At 37.8% G+C, this 22,114-nt stretch overlaps 1 protein-coding gene across 1 annotated transcript in view; it reads right to left on the reverse strand.

The window, feature by feature from the left end:
* LOC106938823 (BMP/retinoic acid-inducible neural-specific protein 3-like) overlaps positions 1-22,114 on the reverse strand; it is a 59,130-nt gene that overhangs the window by 17,007 nt on the left and 20,009 nt on the right. Inside the window, exons 2-3 of the mRNA XM_015021004.1 lie at positions 8,924-9,114; positions 7,434-7,615 (exon numbers count right to left, since the gene is read on the reverse strand). Coding sequence (XP_014876490.1) covers positions 7,434-7,615; positions 8,924-9,114 — 373 coding nt within the window. The remainder of the gene's footprint in view (positions 1-7,433; positions 7,616-8,923; positions 9,115-22,114) is intronic.

Here is a 22,114-nt window from a genome sequence, read left to right on the forward strand (position 1 = left end):
GAAAATACATGAACAGTTTTGCCCCAGATTTCTCATGCAAATGCAATGCTAACAGTGGCTAATTGGGGATCAAACAATAATCAGAGTAACACAGAGTCAAGTCAAGTGCATGAAGGGAAAGTGGAGAATAGAAGGAACACAGGAACTGGGGATAAAAAAAGAAAAAAAAGGTTTCTCAAAAAGAAGAAGTATGAATATGACAAATGGTTCATTTCCTATGTGGAGTGTTCAAAATAGCACAGCGTCAGAGGATGGATGTGGCCTCTAGCAAAGCGATTCTTCAGCTAAGTGGCCTATCTGGAAAAAGATGCAGCCTGTGCAGCCGTCTTGTTGCTTATATCTTCTCACTCTGCTTGCCTTAAGATTGCATCTATTATCAAACGAAATAGAAGTTATCCTTCAAGGCAGTGTGGGTGATACACATCTCAAAAATCTGTCAAATATATACAAAAATAGGAGAGAGAGAGAGAGACAGTGTCATGATCGAGTTAAAGATAACAGAGATAAAGGCATGAGGCAAAAGAAGACGTGTGAAACAGGAAGAGGCCTTTTTTCTTAGCTTCTTGTTTAAGCAGTGGATGTGGTTCCAAAATTGAGTCATGGAAAAAGTCAAACATTTAACTTAGAATTTTTTTTTCTTTATTAATCATCCAAAAAACATGTTTGAATGGAATTAGTTTTTCTCATGTTGATAGCCTAACTGTAAAGTCCGGTCCTCGTTGCAAACTAAACGACCAAATTAGCTTGAGGGTCTGATTGTGACTCATACCGCCTCCCTTTCTTTGCCTCCACACACTGACTGACCTCTTGTATTTCGCAGATCAGTCTTCTTCCAACTAAGCACAAAAAAACAAAGCAAATTTTGCATTGAATCATCATGTTAGATGCATAAACCAGAATTTAAATGAGCCATCACCTCACTGAAAAAAAAAAAAAAAGAAACAATTTGAATGTGTTTGAGACCACGACTGCCTGGTGTCCAGCGAGGGCTTTTCATTTATCGCTTAGATTATATTCTTTGTTCAAGGTTTCACAATTAGCAACTAGCATTTAGCCAAGCAAGTAAGTTGACTGGCATTTATTTGTGCCAATTGTCATTCTTCCCCCCAACTCTGACCTGTGATTGGCCAGTTGGAATCTCCAAATTTGCATCAACATTTCCAGCCAGTGAATTCATTATAACCAAGCGCCAACAGTTTCATTCTGTTGCCAAGTGAAGTTCACTTATTGTTAGCTTATTTTATAGTGGTGCTAAAAAATGAAGACGGGGGAACAAGATGCAATCGTCATTTTTAAAGGGAACTATATTTTCTATGCCAAGACAAGCCCTGGGTTTATTCAGACTGTGTGGAAGTGAGAGAACAAGAGTTTCAGCAGATGACATAAAACCTAAATGGATCAGCCAAATTGTTGCTTTTGAGCCTAAAGCCTCAGTCTATCATGGAACATGCTGGGTTTGGACATGTTGGCTTGTAATGTTTCAGTAGGTCATGGCATACTGTCTTGGTCAAAAGTTGCCAAGTTTCAAGAGTTTCATCAGTTCACACTCCTTACAGAAGGTGGTGGTAATCTCCTGTGAGTTGACTCCCATCACTTGACACAAAAGAAAACAAAATTTGGAGGCAACACGGAAAGAGTCATTTCCACTGGTACTCACTGAAATTTGTGATGGTAAGCCTCTCTTAGTTCTTAGCTCCATTGTAAGAAGCAGATATTCTTGCCTTGTTATTTGGGCAGTAAAAATCTCCTGAGCATTCATCTGTCAACTTAGACTTTGACGCTCTTATACAGAGCAAAAACAAGCTCAGTTCTCCAAACTTCCTGCAATTTAAGGTTTATGATGCTGACGTTGTTTCTGTGACGTTGTTTCTGCCTTTAATAGCCACACCAAGCAAAAAAAGGAAATTGTATTTAACAAATGATTTCTATGTTCTAACAACACATCTTGGCAATAAATGCTATGTCATTTGACAGCCTGTTTACTTTCACCTAAGTGGTTGAATAGCTGCATGGAAAATTCAGTTGAGAGATGAACTGCATAGCCGAGTGGGTAGGAAACATGAAAATATGCCAAATCCTCTCTGCCAATACTAAACTACTTTTGGTGGAGGCAGTGCAAAAGTGTAAAGAAACATCTCAGTCTGTACATATTTTAATTAGATTTTCAAATAAGAATTGACATGAAAACAACCAAAAAAAGAAAAAAAAAGTTATATGATTTTTGCATTTAAATACAACATGTGCATTAAAAACATTTATTGTCTTTCTTTTTTGTAGTCAAACACATGAAGAGAAAAGTAAATTTTTTTATTTCATACTGAAAAACATTAACGTAGCATATTTCTTACTTGGCATGTTAACTTAAGAATAAAACTATTATATAAACTACTAATTTCTATTTTTTTTTTTTGACTTGTCAATGGCATCTGACAAGAAAATTAAATTATCAAAATATGCACAGAGCCATCTCTCTCACTGAGGAAAAAAAACGCAGATAGTGAACGTTGGATGCGAACTAAATGCGTAGAGGTTATCAAAGAACTGTCTGCAACCCCGACTGCTGCAACGTCTGTGGCTTGAGGCAATCAGCTGGGTTTCCTTACACTGATACTAATTGGCATCATGAACAACTTGTCAACCTTGTGTTTTAACCATCCTGGTGTCTTAGCACGACGCTCAGGAGGAGGGCGGCAAATGTCACAGTCTGACAGCAGGGAAGCGGGGGAGGGGTGTCCCGACAGACCGTCAGTTCCCGGGAAAAAAACTTACAAAAGCGCACGCAGGGTCAGTGCAACCCTGCTGAACTGCACACAGAGTAAAAAACTCGGGGGCTCCAATGGACCCCATCTCTTAAGGGTTAATAAGGACCTACTCATAGATATTCGTATATCATAGTTTATTAAGATAATTCACTTTAGCTACAAGTAATATCGGCAGGTCAAAGTTTTACAAGTAGAGATGCTACATTCGTCACAAATCACTGATGAGTTATTGTTACGTTGGAGAAAGTTCAATAACTAATCAGGTAAAATGTTTCGCCTTTTGTGATAAAAAAAAAATAGTTACTTAATGCAACCATATATTCATTCATATTAATTATTCCTCCAAGCAAGACATTTTTGAGTCAACACACTTTGTCTGCAGGGACCATGAAGCATCAGAGCTTTGAGCTGTGCTCTCAGCTGAGTACACATCGGGCTTTCAGCGCCTCCCCAGAGGAACTTCAACCACAATTCATCTGAGAGCTGCCAGCCCCGCCTCTTAGTTTGTTAAAAACTCCAAAGAACTCTCAAATGAAAGGATCAATACCCACCTGGGATATTTTACATTCAATGATCACTCAGTACAGTGAATGATCATAAAATTTTTCTTATTTTTGTTTTTGTTTGTTTTTTTGCATTTTTATAGTTCAGATGATTTAAGATTATTGTTTTTTTTCCCTTCTATTACATTTGAATGATTTATTGCAGCACTGCTTCTATCAAACCAAGGCTGCAGGTGAAGTAAACATACATTTATATTTACATTAAATGCCTGGTGATTTTGAATAACTCCAGAATTAACCACGACTTAACTGGAAATGCTTTAAAGTTTTCAACATCACTCACATTTTTGTTTACTTCTGTTTAACTTAATACATACAGTATTTTAATATTTGTTTTTAAACTGATGATGTGATGTTAAGAACCACAGACAGTAAGGGAAGTTTAGAGGCACAAGGATTAAAGACTAAAACATTGTAGGATTATTGAAGATTAAGAAGAATTAAAAAAAAACTATTTTTGCAGGAAATTAGATTGACTAACCTATGCTGCATCCATTTATTCCTGTCCAAAATGCTTACTGCTTTTTGTTTGTAAAATTTGCTACACTGAGATTCATAAAGACAATCTGTGCTTGTTAAACCAATTATGAATTTCTATATAATGAAAAACCTTTAGAGGCTCAATGATTTGCAAATATATTGAGATGTAATAATGAAACTACATTATTTGTATGAGAATTGGGTGTTTATTGTGTTCTTGGAATACATCGTTTAAAACGCTTGTCTTTGGCATCATTTTATTTTGCAAAAATGATTCCTGAATAGAACCGAGGTATCTCCGTGAAGTTGCTGACGTTGGATTTCAATAACTGCAAATAATAAAATAAAAAAAATATATCGACTTCTTTTGAGTCTCCAACACAAAATCTTTTTCTCGGAAAAATGTTTTCTAAACGGATATGTAACTGGGATTTGTTTGTGGGGAGAATGATGATATGTTCTGCTCCAACCTCCTACTTGGTGCTGCAGTGACACAAAGCCCAGTGGAAAAACATGGACGCAGGTCAAGTACATCCCACTCAGTGCCGCTTCCTCTTGTGTGACGAGTCTATATAGCAGAATACATTGTTGAAAATGGCCCACATACTAGACATTTTCATCTAGTGGGAAGGTATAAAAGGAGATCTTTTGGATGGCTTTCATGTGTTTCTATGCATCCAGTTTTCATGTGTTTTTGTTTATTCCAGATTTTGCTCTTAATGTATTGAAAATGTAAAATGCGTTTTTGTTTTTTTTCCCCCCTCAAAAATCTACTCACATTTACCTTCTTCAGAAGTATTAATTTTAGGGGTTATTTTGTTCTTTAAGGTCCAGATGTATTTTAAATGGTTGCAATTTCAAGCTTACCTTTCTTCAATTCGGTTTTAGATTCTGCTCTGTATTTCTTTTTCTCTCCCTTTTGCTTTGTAGAGGAGTCCAGCTTCAAATATGGCTGACAAATTAATTCCCTTTACTCAGATCCTCAGCTTAGACTAAGCAGATATTGAAGATTATTCCTATAAAAATAGAAGCTGGAACAGAACCTGCCTTCTGCTTTTCAGCCAGCTGGTTGTAATTTTTGTAGTGGCAAAATCTCTTTTTGTCACATAACTCAGAACTTTACAAACATTTGTACTTGGGGAGTAAATCTAAAGAATAAAGTAGAAAATGTGACTTTGGTACACCTGGTATATATTCACTAAATATTGTTAAAGTGCTACGTATATTTGCACCAGACTTGGTCTTTTTCAGACTTGAGGTTGAGATCTAACTGTGGATTCACTCCAGTAAACGTGCGCAGTACCTTGGAAAAGTGTCACTATGTCTTGAGCTCTCATGCTATAACCACAAACCTAAGTAAACATGAGGAAATGGGAATGTTTTGATAAGGCATAGCAGAATAGCTCCTGCTTGTGAGCTGAAAGAAAAAGACTTTATGGTTTTCAAATGTTTTCTATAAATAATCTAAGAAGAGGGACCAGCTGCAGATCTTTAGGGGTACGTTCGTCGTAGCGGAGTAAATCTAAAAACTGACATATTTGCCAATTTTTCTTTGCAAAGTAGCTGGAACCCAGTGAGCAGAGAGCAAAGTTGCTCACCAATTTCCAAATCTCCCAACAGATCTGAAAAGGGAGCCTCTGCCTTAGTTTTTAAGTCTTTCCTGTCCTCTAAAATGTTCCCTTTGTTCTGCATTTAGCTGTATCTAGCTCACTGTCAACTTTGACCAGATTCCCCTCCCTTACTTAAGAAAAGCATTCAGGGATAGTTTGTCAGTGTTCGTGGTTTTCATTAACATTTACATGTAGGCCAAAAAGTTACATTTTCGTCTCATCTAACAAAAGCACTTTCTTCATACATATTTCATGTGTTCCACACACGACTTGTGGCAAACTGCAGACAGCATTTCTGAAGGGTTTGTTTCAATGCTGGCCGTCTTAAAGCCACTTCTTCATAGTGTCCAGATTTGTAGGATCTTCCGACAGCACATTCTCCCACCTGGGCTATAAATCTCTGCAAAGAGATACCGATTCTCGATCTTCAGACCCCAGCTGGCTTATACAAATATACTTATTGCTTATGTTAATTTCTCCCTGCTTTCATAAAGGCTAGCCACGTTAAATATTTTTGAATTCTGATCAAATTAAGTCATTACTGTGAAGAACATAACCATCTCTTAAAGACACGTCAAAGTATTTTTTTGTCTCACCATGTATTATTTACTAAAGACAATCAGTGCTGAGAGAAATATTGTGCATTCATAAGTTTGCATACATAAATCATTTTAGCTGCAGTGAGATAGTTACTTACATTCCCCCCAAAATGTATGGACTCCAAGTTTAGTAAGGTCATTTCTTTTCTACTTTTTGTATAAAAAAAAAAATCTTTGCAACTTGCTAAAAGAGTTTGTTATAATTACTAGTTAACTAATGAAAATAATAATATTCAAACATCCTTTCTTAAGGCATTAAAATTAAAGTTACGTTTACTGCCATTGTAAAAAAAAAAAAAAAAGAGAGCAATCAAAAGTGCTTTGAGCTCCAGTTTAAAGGGGCTCTTGGAAACAAAAATGGTCTGAGAGCCAATCTAACCTTTGCTTGCAGAGTTTTCATTAAGTGGAGACTACAGGGACACAATACTTATGATATACCGGCTTCATATGAATATGGCACCAAGCCAATTATTTGTCGTTTCAATCAGATTTGTTATTTAAGTTCATGAAGCGAAGCACGGCCCGCCCCCCCCGCCCACCCACACACCTGCTGTCGCCGCAGGAAAGCCAGCAGACATGTGAAAAATGTTTCTCTTGGTTATTCTTTCCCACTAGAAAGCAAAGGAATCAATGTATTGTTAGACAAAGGACATAACGGTTGTTGTTGTTTTTTTTGTTTTTGTTTTCTGTATTTTATGAGTAAAGGTTTAATCAACTCTGCCTCTTAAAATTATCAGTTCAAAAATTTTTCCGGTTTTATCTTCATTCTCTGAACTGAAATCTGTGAAGTGATGCTGCTATGGTAAGGCAAAAGACACCTTTGAGCTTGAAAGGTTGCCGTACCTTTAATTTGACAAGTTTCTCTTCGCAGTGAAACAAATGGAAATGATTCCAGATGGCGTGTAATAGGGTACAATATGTACCTGCGTATGTGTACAATTCCCTTTGAGACCTTAGAGAAAGTTGACATTTGCGATGCTGTGCTCCCTTTGAGAGTTGCAGTGCATGAACCGTGTTATTAATCAACACTTGCCTCTTTAGATTAAAAAAAAAGAAAAGGCGTTTCCTTGAACTCTTTTTAATCTCTTGAACCTCGAAACCATGCACTGCAACAATAATCTTTAAAAAAAAAAGATTGTTTGTTGAAGGTGTTTGTTTGTAGACGCAGCACCGAATGATATAACCGCAGAGACGGGTTTTATAGGAGCGTTGATATTGGACTCTGCACCCTCATAACCGGCTGCTTGTTAATCCTAAAAACCGCCAAAGTGTGTAGTTTTTGCAAATAAACACTGCATTTGCATGTGCTTTATGAGCAGCGTACTGAAAGGCGGGCATTTTTCAGCAGGGCACTGAAGCAAAGATTATGCATCTGGATTTGTACTGTAAGCACACATGCTGAGTAAATGAGTGCAGTACCTTAATGGCAGAGGTGGCAATCTGGAGGTGGTGGAGTCGCCTCAGGGTGCTCTCCCGATCGGTGAAATAGGAGGCCGCCAGCTGATGGAGCAGCTCCAGGGACACCACAGAGCTGTTGCTGTTGCCCTCCGACTTCTTATTTAGCTTCTGCTTGTCCAGGAAAATAGTTAAAGACTCTTCTCCTGTGAATCAAAAATCAATTTATTGACCTGTGCCCAACTACAAAAGCTACTACTTTCCCTGGAAATACTTTTTTTTTTCATTCAAGTATTTTGTTAAGTTTTTAATTCTATCACTCTTTTTTTTTTTTTGCATAGTCATTTTGATAATTTTCCAGCTTTCCTGGCTTAATTTGCCTACACCAAACAACTACAGGAGATTTACCAATTGACAAAGGTTTCACTTTAGTCAACTCTCAGGGCTTTGCAACCAACTCATGCAAATCTCTACAGAATTACGTGGGGAAGAAGAATATAATGAGAGAATAATTTAGAAATGATTATCCTTGAATGCGAGTCTTGTCAAATCATAATAGCGCACCTTATAAAATCAAAATACTTCTATTATATCAGGGCAGTATCACAAGAATTTCCCAGTTTAGCTGATCAATGCCATTAAGTCTATTGGATCCCAATAACTGGAGACGTTTTTAACAAGTCAAAGCTTACTGGTAGCTGTGTATTACCAGGCCATAACCCGAATAACACTAATATTCTGAAATATCTGTCTTCAATGTTAGACTCAGAGCAGCATGATTTTAAGAGTATATCAAAAAGTGCAAAAGGTGTGAGAGCTATGGAAAGTGTATCTATGCTACACATATATGTACACCATGAAGTAAGTTTTTCTACTTACATCATGATGTATTTGCATTCATCCAATCAAACCTCATGTTCTGCGTCTCTGTGTTGCCTTGTGATTGACTGGCGGCTTGCCCCAGGTGTACCCGGCCTCTCGCTCAATAACGGCTGGAAATATGCACCAGCCGCCTAATGATTTCATTGCTAAACAATAAACCATGAAAACGTAGCTCTTTGTTGAACATTTCAGCACTGCTGTTCAATTCAGGATGATAAAAGAGAGCATTTTAAAGCTCCGCAGCTTTATTACATGGATTTTGTTTTGTTTCGTTTTACTCTGCAGGGGTCAAGGCTGAAAATACAAAAACTACAGCATATAGCTGTAAAGAGAGCAAGAGTTTCATTCATTTCATTTTGTGTGTTTTTGTTTTTTTTTTTAGATTGCTACGACTGTGTGTGTGTGTGTGTGTCTTCTTCAGTGGAAAGGAAAAGGGGAATTTTACCACCGCAAGCAAGAACAATGGTTAAATGCTTCAGGGTATGAGGTGTGGGTCTAGCTTACTTTTTCCATTTGTCTGCAGTGGCACACTGACACAGCATGTCACTCCAACAAGTCCTAAAATGAGTATCTCTTCTATCTTCGTGTGTCCCATCAATTTCTAAGAATGAACACCTGCAGGTTCTCCTTACCTCCCAGGGTAGCAGAAACCAGGAAGTGGGTGCCGTACTTCTTGATGAGGTTTTCGTTGATTTGCTGCAGGGTTGGCCGCCGCCCCAGTAACCGCAGGTTGCGTAGGAACTCTGGTGCTAAGGGCAACGGAGCTTTGAGGAAATCTCTCTTCTCTGTTGCCAAGCTGTTCACCTTCCAGTGGCTGAACTCCCTGCAGGTATGAACAGATTTACGAGTGAATGCACACTGTGCTCCATTGTTGCTTCATCAGGCCACGACCCAGGACCTGCATACACAATGACTCTCTTGCAGAATGTAATTGAGGTCTGCATAGACAGTGGTCACAGTTTTCTATTTGTATTCAGCGAGGAGGATGAAAGGATATCTGAAGTGGTGTCTATACTTCAAATATACTGTCAACATGTGATTTATCAACCTCATTTTCTTCTACCTTGCTCTGCGCAAAGCTGCCATTCTGATCAGAAGTTACCATGTCTCTCGCTTGTTGTCCACTGGAGGTATTCACCAGCCCCAAAGCAAAAAGGAACTAAATAAAGAAGGTACAGTAAAGGGATGGTTCATTATGTTCCTCAATTTTCTGGCCAAGATATGTGAATGACGGCAACATTAAAGTGATTCTTAAATACATTTAATGTGAACAAAGAGAACAAAAGAAAAACAAAGCATGAAAATGCTATGTTCTCATGTCTGGAAATGCAAATGCCATGATCATGATGGTAGCACACACATGATCAGCCGATTTACATAGTTGAAGGACTTTTATGGACTAATTCAGTTTTAGCCTGTGAATTGAATTTAAAAGTCCTTTGTTAAGGGGGAAAGGGCGCCTCATCTGGTGACTAAATGCCAACACATTTCACCCAACATAAACAACTTCTGATTTTCAAAAAAAAAAAAAAAACTGCTTCGATTATCCAGTTATAATTGTGTTTGTGAAAAAAGAAAAAAAAAGTGGTAATAGCTAGCAGTTAAACCGCTAAAAACAGATCAAGGTTCCTCCAAAAAGTCTCATGAGTTGTGCCTATCCAATTAAGTTAATAGCACATGTTGTGCTTCAAGTCATATATTAGGCATTTCCCAAATTCTAGTTCCAAAACCTACATCCAGTCTGTACTGTATTATTGCGCTGGGGGTGAAACATGGGATCGAAGCAGGCTCTTCCTTTGGGGACACGTTGAGGAGGTCAAACATGAGGGGCTCAGGAGTGAACAGCCAAGACCCTTCAGCAAGAACGATTATTTCTATTTGAAATCACTTTAACTGGATGTAATTACATGTAAGCTTTATTTTATCTGTGATGTTATTACTAGTATATTATAAATTGCTTTGTTTACAGCAGCGATTATAAGTTAGTACAGTGTAGTATTAGTTTATTGCAATTACTATGTACACTCCATGATAATTCAAAATGTGACTTTTTCTTTTTTTACTTTAGCAGATGCTTTTAAATGAATAAGATGAACAAATTTCTCCTTCCGTGGGTGTTTACAATACGCAGCAGCATCTATTGAATTAGAAATGCAATATTAATAAGATTCCTCCCGTTAAATGTTGTGAAAGTCCTAAATATGGGCTCCAGGGGTCAGAACTTAGAGTTATGTGTTAATTAGAGTAACAATATGAAAGTAATAACTTCTTTATCTTTTCTGTATCTGCAGTGATTGTGGCTGCAGATAGAACACCTGGGACCCGACGCAAAACGAGGTGCAGATTGTTCTTTTCTTTTTCAATTGATGGGAGCGATTGTTGCTGCATGTATTTAGTGCAATCCAGTTTTTGCAGTTCAGTAATAAAAACGGAAGTTGAAAGACTCATAACGAAAGAGTAAAAAAGGAGAGAAACAATGCACAATACTTCATTACAGCGTTAATGAAAACAAAAAGCATATTAAGGAGAGTTAAGAATCTTAGTCATAAATTAAAATATTCAGAACTACTGAGTAGTTGGTTGCATTTCATGATGTTTTGTTAATCCAATTCATAAGATTGTATGCCAACCATTCCTTTAAACTCATAAATCTGAAGCTTAGTTTGGCCTCAAAAATCCAAAACTTTTCCCACACCAAATAAATAAATAAAATATTAATAACAAATGGTGCAATTTATTTTAGTGTGCGAAAACAGCCTTTTCAGCCAGTCTCGCTTATAATGTCATCTGTTCACATTTGACTAAGTAAAATATAAATTATTAATGTTCTAATTAATAAATTAGGCCAGAATGTTACCCCCAGGGGTATGTTTTAATCAAGCAAATGAGGTTTTACCATTCTGTGCTCCGTTGCTTTTGCTGTTTGACTAGCCAAATGATTAGTATGAGCAATGTTAAAAACTTAAAGTTATTCAATTAAAACCCAAATATTAAACTTATTTCAATTCTTAAGCATTATGTGTCTTCTATGAGGACTTCCCAGTGGTTCTGCACTTGAGCTCTTATGAAGTTTAAAATGTCCTGGTTAGAAAGAACAGGACTTTATCGTTCTTCTTACAACTTTGAGCAAAAGAAAAACATCATCTTTCTATCACGGAAACTAAACTGATTCAGGTTAAAGAAAAAGTAAAGAATTAACGGCTTCAGTAGCTCATTTAGTGGCCTCATCTAACACAGAAATACCACTGAACATAAAAGCTCTCAGCTAGTTTTAAAATCCTAATGATTAAAAAAAAGCAGAATTAGTTGCAGCTTTACCTCAACAGCTCCTTCAACTGCGGCGTCTGGCAATTTGTCTGTGCTTGTATGCAATGACCTTTAAAAGAGCCATTAAAGGTAATGAGAAATATGTCAAACTTTATCACATTTTTGTTTCACAAGCATTATCATTATTGATACAATTATTGTCAGATTAATGATCCCAGTTTCATCAACGGGGTGTAGAAAACAAGGACCAGTAATTCTCCACGTAAGTATTAGAAAATGTGGAAAATGTATTTTTACATGCTCAAACCTTCAGACCTTCGTTTTTCTCAGTTTTCATTGTGTAATGGCACTTTTTCAAATAACATCATTGCATTGGTGAAAAGCAATATGCCCACCAACATGTTGATCTGGTTTTGGTTGTGAACAAATGAAGCATTATGAAACATATTATTCTAAGGTCTTGCATAATATTATGGGGTTACTTGTTCCTCACACTTCTCATAACTGCTTCTGCAGCATTAGCCAAATAGCTATGGGTATTTCTACATATTAACACACAAATTAGTAAGGAAATATATATATATATATATATATATATTTTTGTATTTAACGGAATTCTTTCATGAGCAGTATGGTGTAGAGATGCAACCTGAAAACACACGAGGCACAACATACAAGGGTATTTCGGCACCAAAACGATGACTGCAAGAGAAGCTATTAAGTAAAAACCTGGGGCACAGATTATGGATGATTCAAAGGATGAAGCATCTCTCTGGTTCAACTTCAGGGTGGGGCAGGTGATGTGTTTAAGGAAAAGATTTGTGCCCCATGTCACTCTGACCTCCTATGGCAAGAGTCCATACCAGAGATCCACAAATGACAGACCGTGATCTGGATATTACAATCTTCCTATTTCTTTGCAAAGAGGTCAGTCAAGAGAGAGAGAGAGAGGAAAATGAAACACAAACTGTATGTTTGTGAGGAAACTCTGCTTTCAACCCTATGTCTCAAAGAAGAGAAAGATCCAACGCTGGCTGGATGGGCTCCTAGCTCCTTCATTGCTCGAGAGAATTTATCACCGGTTTCTCTCCAAAATTTACTCGAGTATTAAACTTGGCAATGTACACAAGGCGCCAGCATGAAACTAAACAAGATATATTCGAGAAATCATACCCACTTAAATCTGAGCTGAGTCCACAACTAATGAATCATTAAAAGAAAAAAGCATGTTTGACACCAGGATCCTGACAAAGTCACTTCCTGCTCAGCAACAAGCTCAATTTTGTCAGTCAAAAAAAACCAAAAAAAAAAAAAAAAAAACCCTCATCAAACTCAGAAAGTTTCAAAGATGGCATGATTGCTATAACTTTGGATTTGATGAGATCAGAGAATATATATATATATATATATATATATATATATATATATATATATATATATATATATATATGGTTATGTGTATGTACTAGTGAATACACAGTGTATTCACCTCCATGTTTTATAGGGGGAATGGCGTATTCAGAGTAACATGATGTGTCCATATAATTAATAACAATACATTAACAAATATTTTGTAAATTACAATGCTTTCATCAGTGCATAACACTGCTAGCCTACAGTCTGTAGTTTGCTGTTCAAGGCAAGAAAATGTGACTTATAAATGACGTCTAAATTAGCAGCTTAGCTTGAAACAGCCAAGCCCCTCATCTACATGCATGTGCAAACAAAACAGACTTTGGATATAAGTGGTGTGAGTGCAGTAGTCTGGAACAAAATACCAACAGTGACACACTGTTTTGTTTTGTTTTTTTCCCCCCATGAGTGTACTTTCTCGCCTATACACACAGCAGAACGTACACAGGAGGAGGTATAAATGTAGTGTATCATTGTCACAGTTTCCCTACTAACACTACTTTTTAGCGGTCAAAAGTTTACCATTACAGACAACACAGCACCACAATTATTCTGTTGACAGCTACTCAGAAACATACAATAGGCCTGTTCTCCCTGATATTATAAAGAAAATTTGAATGGGGTCATTCAGGCAGTACTATAATAAAGACAGCGGTGGGCTGTAATTAGTTTTTCGTTGTTGCATTAAATGCTTGTCTTCAAAGTAGGACTCGGTTTTGCTACCATTTACTACAGAGCGTGACAAAGCTGTCCTTAGAAGGAATGGCCTCGGGGAGCATATGGTCACACTTGTGCTTCATTAGGAGGTTCATTCTCTCTTAATGTGCCAATTAAGGTCTGCCCACAGCTGCACAGTCGCAGCACAACACTAGTGCAGGACTACCCTGAGCTCCAGCCACGATGTTCTGTCTCGAAGGCGGTGCAAAATGAGTCAGCCATGGGTGTGAGGGCACACCTTGCAGCAGCAGCAGCAAGTCAAAGACGTAAAGGGGGAAAAAAAAAAAAAAAAAAAAGGTCAAGAGGAAGAGAGACAACCTTCTCTTTCTCACTCTGTGTCCAGAGACACCTATCCTTCCTCTACTTTCACGAGTTGTTCTTCCGCTTGCATTCTCAGCGTACTCTCCTCTTACAGTCAATCTCACTTGGAAAACACTTTTCTCTGCATAGCTATGGTACAGCAATGCACTTTGTTCTCTCTACAGAAACAGTTCCTGTTCTCACACCCCCAACCCTCTAGACTCTGAACCACCTTTGTAATAATTGCTGCAACCACACTGACATTTTTTATTTTTTTTATTTTTTTAAACCAAGAAAACTGGTTAGTTAGCTATGTGCATGGCAATTTGGAACTAGCCCTGAATGGCTGATTAATGCAACTACAGCGCCTGGAAAAAGTATCAAATGGTTTGATTGTTTCACATTTTGTCAAGTAGCAACCAAAAAATTCAAAGTATTTGGGGGGAATTTTAGACTAGAGACCCACAAAAAGCAGTGAGGTGGAAGAAAAGTGACACGGTGAAGGGAACAACACACATACTAAAAAAACTGACCTTATCTGAAAGAACTGCTTTTCTCTAAGGCACTTTAAAAAACTCCTTACCTAACCTTAGAGATTTAGCTACAACATTAACTTGCTTCACGTGATAACATCCTGAGCCTTCAGGATGTGAATGTTTTGTGACTCTGAAGTGTTATGCTCAAAAGCTCTTGGCTGAATATCAGTGATATATCAGAGGATACAAATGGATGGCAAACATCAACCGAATGCGTCATATCTGTGTAGCTGGGACGCACGATGTCTTCTCTCATATGTGTAAAGCACAGCTGTGCTGTGAATTCCTGAGATCGTTGCTGGTGAATTTTAGTGAACAAACGTACTTGAGGCACAGAGCAACGCTATAGAAAAGTCTCTAAATTCCAACAGTACGTAATTCCAAACATTTCACATCAAAAGTTAATCTCATTCAGATGCAGATGAGTACAATTCATTGCATGCACTGGCAAGCACTATTTGTGGCTCAGTATTTAGTCCCGCAAGTCACAGGATGGCAGTGGTCGCGGACTGATTTAGAGGTGCTGATGTAGACTGATGTGTTTTCAGCGCTGCTCTGCAATGAGTGAGCACAGCAAATGTGGGAACTGATGGTGACCGAGCCCGAAAAGCAAAGAAGCACACTGCATCATTTACTTCTCTCCTCGCTCCGTTCCCTAAGAGTTAACAGTGGGGCTGCTAGCTGACCGCTTGGCTAATGATGATAGATTGTGTTAATTAAAAGGTTTTAGCACAGCACTGATTGCACCTGCAGCTCTGGCACTCATTTTTGCTGAAGAAGAGGAAATTCAGTTTTTAAATGAAGGAATAAGAAATCTCTAACCTATGCAGAAATTTATTTTAGACGCTCCTCCTGGCAGCAGAGCCGGAAAGAGCAACACCTGCATGTCATTAGCTGTCAGATATCAGATGATGTAAATGGATGGTTGTCGGGGCGAGCGCACCTCGTATTAATTGTTTTTGTGTTTTTGAGAAAATAATTATTGTTTTCCCGAAAGGTTTTGGTTCAAAATTATGACATTTAGCTATAGCATACTGTACATGTGCATATTTGCATTCCTCAAATATATTTTTAAAAATATTACTTCAGATAAAAAAACAATCAGAAACCTTTTTTCTGACATTTCTGCCATCAATGTCATTATTTTTAGTACTTTTATTTAGATTTTCCTTTCTTGATTTCCCACCTTTTCAGTACTGGTCTATGTTCAGCATCTGCAAAACAAAATCTACATAAGTGAGCTTATCCTCTGTTCTTGCATGATTCTATTTAATATCATTAATTTCGTAGCCCAGTCCTTATTTTCATTATTTCTGATACAAATTTGTGGTCGACCTCTAGTAAAGATGCACAACAAACTTCTTATTAGCAAGAAGTTTTTATTAGTGAGCCGTAACATTTTGTTTCCCTGTGGCATAAATATGACATGACAGAGAGGTTAATGTTTTTAAACCACTGGGCTCCGGCTGGCTGAGGACTCATATGTGTCTCACTAGTCCTACACATAGTGAGTAGGACGGTGGGGGACATATAAAAATACACAAGGCTCATTGTTGGAAATTTGCAGCCAGGAGTGGCTCCTTAGGGTCACCAAGTCTCCACAGCAACCATTACATGTTAATTGTATTCAAAAAGAAATGCCAGAAGAAAAAAAAAAAAAAAAGAAAGAAATCCAGTAGAGTTAGATAAACTTGAACTAAAATCCTGATTTGGTCAAGTCAAGTCTAAGATTGAACTTTTCGGGAGAAAAAAGTGAGTTTAAAATAAAAAGAAACATGAATATGTTAGAAAAACACGGCTCAGCCATCTTTAAGTTCACTGGTTGATGTTTTATTCTGCAGGTCTGTATTTTTATTTTTATTTTTTTACAAAATCCCTGGAAACCTTGTTAGAGTGTACAGAGCCTTCTAGGGGACATGACGGTATTTTTTTTTTTCTTTTATTACCTTGCATAAGTATTGCATTTCCTCTCAATAAATATAATGTTCCCCCGCAATAAGTTTTTGAAGTACACCATGGCCTATTCTGCATGCAGTCACAGTGATGAATGTCAATTTAAAACTACACACTGACCTTTAAAGAGCCTCACTCAAAATGCGTTTTGTCTTGTTATAAGACAAAAGTGTATAAAGTGTATAAACGCATTTATACACTTCCCACTCCTTAGTGCAGAAAACTGGTTGAAAATCGATCTCTGAACTGTGTGTTCGTTAATGCGAGGTGGAGATGGGACCGCATGATAACGGCCCTGTATTAACCACTCAGACTGCCAACACAGAAAAGACCCAACCAAAACTGTCACATGGCAATAATATGCCATGAAAATAAGTCAAAAATAGTAAAAAAAATAGTTTGGATGTATTGTTTTCTTTCGTCCTTTCCTTACAAAAAGCTTATGTCTTAGAGTAGAGGCTGAAAGCCCAAGTTTGACCTATTTTACCTCTGGCATTTTGCAAATAAGTTAGTGGTTTATTTGTCACCTAAAGAAAAGGAACATACATAGAAAAACCTTTAAAAACCTCGTATTGTAGCAGAAAGACTTTCAGTGTTTCAAGATGTCGCATAAACCGACGAGCGAATATGTCATTGCGAGGAAACATGAAACATATTGCAAGGGACTGCAAAAGTATTGCATGGATATGTAAAACCTTTGTGAGGTAAAGTAAAAGAAACATTTCCTCTATGTCCCTTCAGGGGATCTGTAAGTGTGAATAATATCATGGACTTTGTAAAATACCAAAAGATTCTGGTGGATTTTACCAGTAAATTGATTTTTTTTTTTTTTTTTTTTCCCCAGAAGGCATTTTAACAAGATAATAATCCAGAGCGACATGGCAACGCAGTGGTTAACCAGCCACAAAAAAGTCAACCTCTTTCCATTGGTTATCTCAGTCATAGTAAAAAATATTATTTATTCTTTTTTTTCCCCCCCTCAGTAAATGCCCTCAAGTTGGTCTTTTTTAAAACTTTTCAGTTTCAAGGGATCATGGCTTTTATCAAGATTTTTACCAGGGTGGCAATAGATTTTTAATGAATAGAACATTAAAAGATTCAATGAAAAGTATGTACACCTCTGAAGCAGAAAATAAAAACAGATAAACCCTTTTATTTATTTACTTTTTTTTTTTTTTTTTCCCCATGACTCCTTTGTGGTTTGGTCTAGATTCAAATCTCTACAAAAACATAAAATGAAAATAAAAAGAGCCAAACAGAATTTTGATGGACCAAAGCCACAGAGAGAGGAAATGTGAACAAAACACACACAGAAATGAGAATTGCAAGCTTTAGTGCCCTCGTGCCCTCTCCTACTGAGTTCACTACAAGCCTGTTTGTTTGGAGCCGTGACTCATGATGAGAAGTGTGTGGTGTTGCAAGTGAACAGAGCTGAAACTTTATAATGAGCAGCGTCACCTGAATCAGGTACAGTGTCACCTATTAATAAGAAGTGGCCCACTTATTATTTCTGACTATTTCTGGAGTTGGTGGTTGCAGGCGGAGTGGGTTTGGGGGGGGAGGGGACTTGCGCAACCTTCAGGTTCTCCATAAAAATTGTGCTTCATTGTTCGCCACAAATCCTCCATGGAGATGAGCTTTAGTGCGCAAGACAGGTGATATATATATATATATATATATATTTTTTAGCTGCCTCATCGGATGTGTGTTTTTATTAGGCTATTACGCTCAAGGGAACTTGGTTACCGCAGCTAAGAAGTGAAAACACGAACGCTTCCGAAAACGACGCGACATCAGCAGCTTAGAAGGAAGAAAACATCTAATTTCGAGGCATTCCTCGAGATGAACTCGATTAATTCTAAAAAGCTGCGAAATGAAAATGTTTGCGAGCTTAAAGTTACGACCGACGCGTCCGCTTTTGTTACACATCGCTCAGCTCGGAAGGCCGAACTGTACATACGGCTCCTAAACCCGAAAATTGGCACATAAAATTTTTCAAACAGCCTCGTCAAACATTCAACCGCAGGATTATTATTCCCAAACAGTACATATAAAAGAAGCTTGGCTCTGCTCTGAAGCGAGAGCCGTTTCAATTTTTCACCCTAGGAGCTGAATCATGAAGTCGATTCTCTTGTCCTGGGATTCGAGTTCATTAAAACTCCCCGCTGTCTTGCAGGGACCCTCTAGAAACAGACCATCAGCCCAGCGTGGAGGAAGAATACTAGTGCATGATTTTTAATGATGTCTGAGGTGCTCCCATCCGAGTCATTATGCCTCTCCTGTAAGAAATTAAACTAGAAGTTCACTGCGAGGGACCCCAAACAGCGATGGCATTATGACAGCGCATGGGAGCTGTGACATGAAGGGGCTAATAGAGATGACTTTTTTTTTTTTTTTTTTGTGGACCAAAAACATCATCTGAGGTAAAAAAAAAAAAAAAAAAAGTTTCAGCAATGCAGCATGCCGATTTTAGAGTCAATATTATGGAGGGAAAAGTCAACAAATTCAACATTCGATAATGTGAATATTTCAGTGAGCCATGAATCTGCAGAAGACATCACCTGCCTGTTTATGAAGCTGGCAGATCTGGGTTGGTGTGTCTCCGTCAGCTGCTTTTGACATTTTTCACATTTAAGCTGGGCGCATACCTTGAGACCCGATACGCCATTAACGCATCAATAACACTGCAGAGATTTGACATAGAGCAACTGCTAATGCAATTCACTAAAAAGGCAGGACATCATCTGTATAAAGTGAGCTTTGAAAAGGGAACCTTAGAAGAAGTAATTACTTAGTAAAGATTATTGTTTGGTCAAATCTCACATCTCTTGTCAGTGAAATAAACACATTCTCTAATCTAGTCTGCCTAAAACACCGCATTGACATAGGTTGGGAATTTTACCCATGTACCGTTTGCTCCTGGGTCTAATTTAACACCAACATATTTCAATATTATATTTATTTACATGTTTTAAAATGTAATTCAACAGGAAAAAGATTGAGATGCTTGAAATTATTTTTAAAAATCCCATCAAATTATAAATATATATTGATGCTTTTTTCCCCCCTTAAAAACAAAAGGCAGTACAAAGAGAATTACACCTCTAATATTCAATTTCTGGGTAAACCAAACAGTCTTTTGCTATGACTTATGGTATATTCTCGTTGTACTTGGAAGTCAGATTGTGTGGGTTCCCAGTTGGTAAAGAAACTCTCTGAGAAAGTCAGAGCACAGCAAGCAACCCGGTATTTGATATCCAACATGGCCGGGGTTATAAAAACTGTAAACAAAGAACTTTTGATGGGTGATATTTCTTTGACCCAGTGAAACCCAGTGAACATATTTCTTTGGCATTTCTTTGGAACATAACTAGCAGTTAGACCAAAACATCCCTCTGCTGTGTTTGAGGTTTTAATCATCGAAAGCAGCAGTCGAGTTGTGTTAAATAATAAGCCTTCACGTCTTAGTTCTTAATAATCAATGGATTTCCAGTCCAAACATATCCCCATGAGTGCCCAATATTTACAGAGTTACTAAAAGTCTCACTTTTTTTCCCCACCAATAACTTGCAATCAGTTTGTGTTTGCATGGGAGACCCAAGCAAGGCTCGAGGTTTTTGGGAAAACATCCACATTAGTGAGGACAGGGCCTGAGGCATGCAAAATATATATCAAGAACCAGTTTTAAAAGTGCCTGCTGGCTTGGATGAAGAAAGTTTGCCACTTAATAAAATGTGAGTGTGTGAACAGCTTTCTCGATTGAACTGGCACAGAAGTGACATTCTTAAAAGTGCATTGCTTAAACACAGAAGAGGGTTACAGAAACTTCGAGAATACACACTGCAGACGCGAGAGACCCATCGGCGATGGCTAACGTGGAGGAAAAAAAAGTATAGTGAAATTTACAGCAATACACACGACTGGCTACTGCATAAAAAGAGCTTAAGGACGTTTGGTCTGTTAGGAGTGATCATTCCACATGCAGTTAGCAAAAACAATTACTGCTGTTTAATCAGAATGAGCTGCTGCTGGCAGGAAAGGCCCCTTGTTTTCCCTTCAAACTTTAAAGTAAAAATGCAGCAGCACAATAAGATCCTAACACAATTGTTATTTTGCATTTTTGCCCTGCTTCATAATGAAGCAGCATATTGGTTCGATACATGCAAAATCTATCCCATCAAGCGTATTCTAGTGTTACTTTGTGCTTTGACAAAAGTTAACTCTAAGGATGTGCGAGACGCTCCGAAATTTACTCCCTTCCCTTAATTTATCAGGACCATACTGGTGAAATCGGGGAGATGAATGCCTTGGTTTCCCCATTACATTTCCCTCAGCTATTTTGAGAGTTGTGCTATAACCCATCTCCTCTCCTCTGTGTCTGTGTATATGTGTGTGTGTGTGCATGTGAGAGAGAGAGAGAGACAGGAGGCTGATATGTCCTATTTCCAATGCACCCTAAAATCTAGGTTTGGGAGTTTATTAATTTTTTTTGTTTCCAGCTCTCTTGGCTAGAAAAAATAAATAAAAAATAGTGAGAAAGTCTATCACTTCAGCGTTAGATAACCATTTCTGCATTAAAACGGATCCATTTCAAACGAGGAGACTTCAATTTGATTGTTCCCCGGCTGAACAATTGTTCTGAAAGACACCGAGATTAAACATCTCTGGTGTCTTTGACATAAAAAGTGATCTGCCAGCGTTAATTTGTTGAGATGTGCTCAGCCTGTCTCTGTGTGGTATCCCTGCCACTCCGCAGTAATACATTTTTGAGCAGCCACAGCTATATGGGCACTTGCATTATTCATAACCACTACTACACAAGGGAGATTACTTATTGATGTGCATAGCGATCCCTGCATCACACAGGGGGAAAGTTTTCAGAGTTTTTATAGATCTGTCCGGAGATTTGAGGCAGTTAGGTGGGACACATACTTTGACACATGGGAAAAAAAAAAACAAACAAAAAAAAAAAAAAACAGTATGGGTAATGGCACATTTTTCTTTTTCTTTCAGTATTAGCTCAAAAAGCTAGTATAGCATGTCATAAAAAATGTGACCATATAACCTGGTTGTTGTTAGTCTATCGTTGAGAAGAGCAGAGTAATAATATGTAACACAGAACAGTGCAACTGCTGATATTTCACTGTAGATTTTTATTTGCCAACAGCTTGTAGAAAAAACTTGCTCAGACAAGCTCACCTTAAAAGTTTCCAAACGACATCTCTGTTTTTTTGTTTTGTTTTTTTAATTAAATAACTGTTGGTGAACCTATACTGATCCCCAACAGCATGCTTGTTTGTATCCCTGCTGTTTATCTTAATCAAACTCTGGTTTTGTGGGTCATCATTTATTACTCTCCCCCTAATACGTCCTCCCCTCCCTCTGACGTTGTCCCGTTTTAATATACCCAATCATAAAACTTAACTGCTATGTGAGAAAATAAATTTACTTTGCAGACAAATACCAGACAGAGAGCTGTTATTTATTTATTTATTTTGGCAAAATTGGCAATTTCACCCAAACGAGATCAGGGATTACTGGCAGACAAATCAAGGATCCTCATGCTCCCCCACTTCCGACATCCGCCACACTCCTTCCCCCCACCAACAACTCTTACCCTGCACTTTGTGAATAGAG

This window comes from Poecilia latipinna, unplaced genomic scaffold (assembly GCF_001443285.1).
Source record: "Poecilia latipinna isolate Pla-1442-1.1 unplaced genomic scaffold, P_latipinna-1.0 Scaffold2700, whole genome shotgun sequence".
NCBI classification, from domain to species: Eukaryota; Metazoa; Chordata; class Actinopteri; order Cyprinodontiformes; family Poeciliidae; genus Poecilia; species Poecilia latipinna.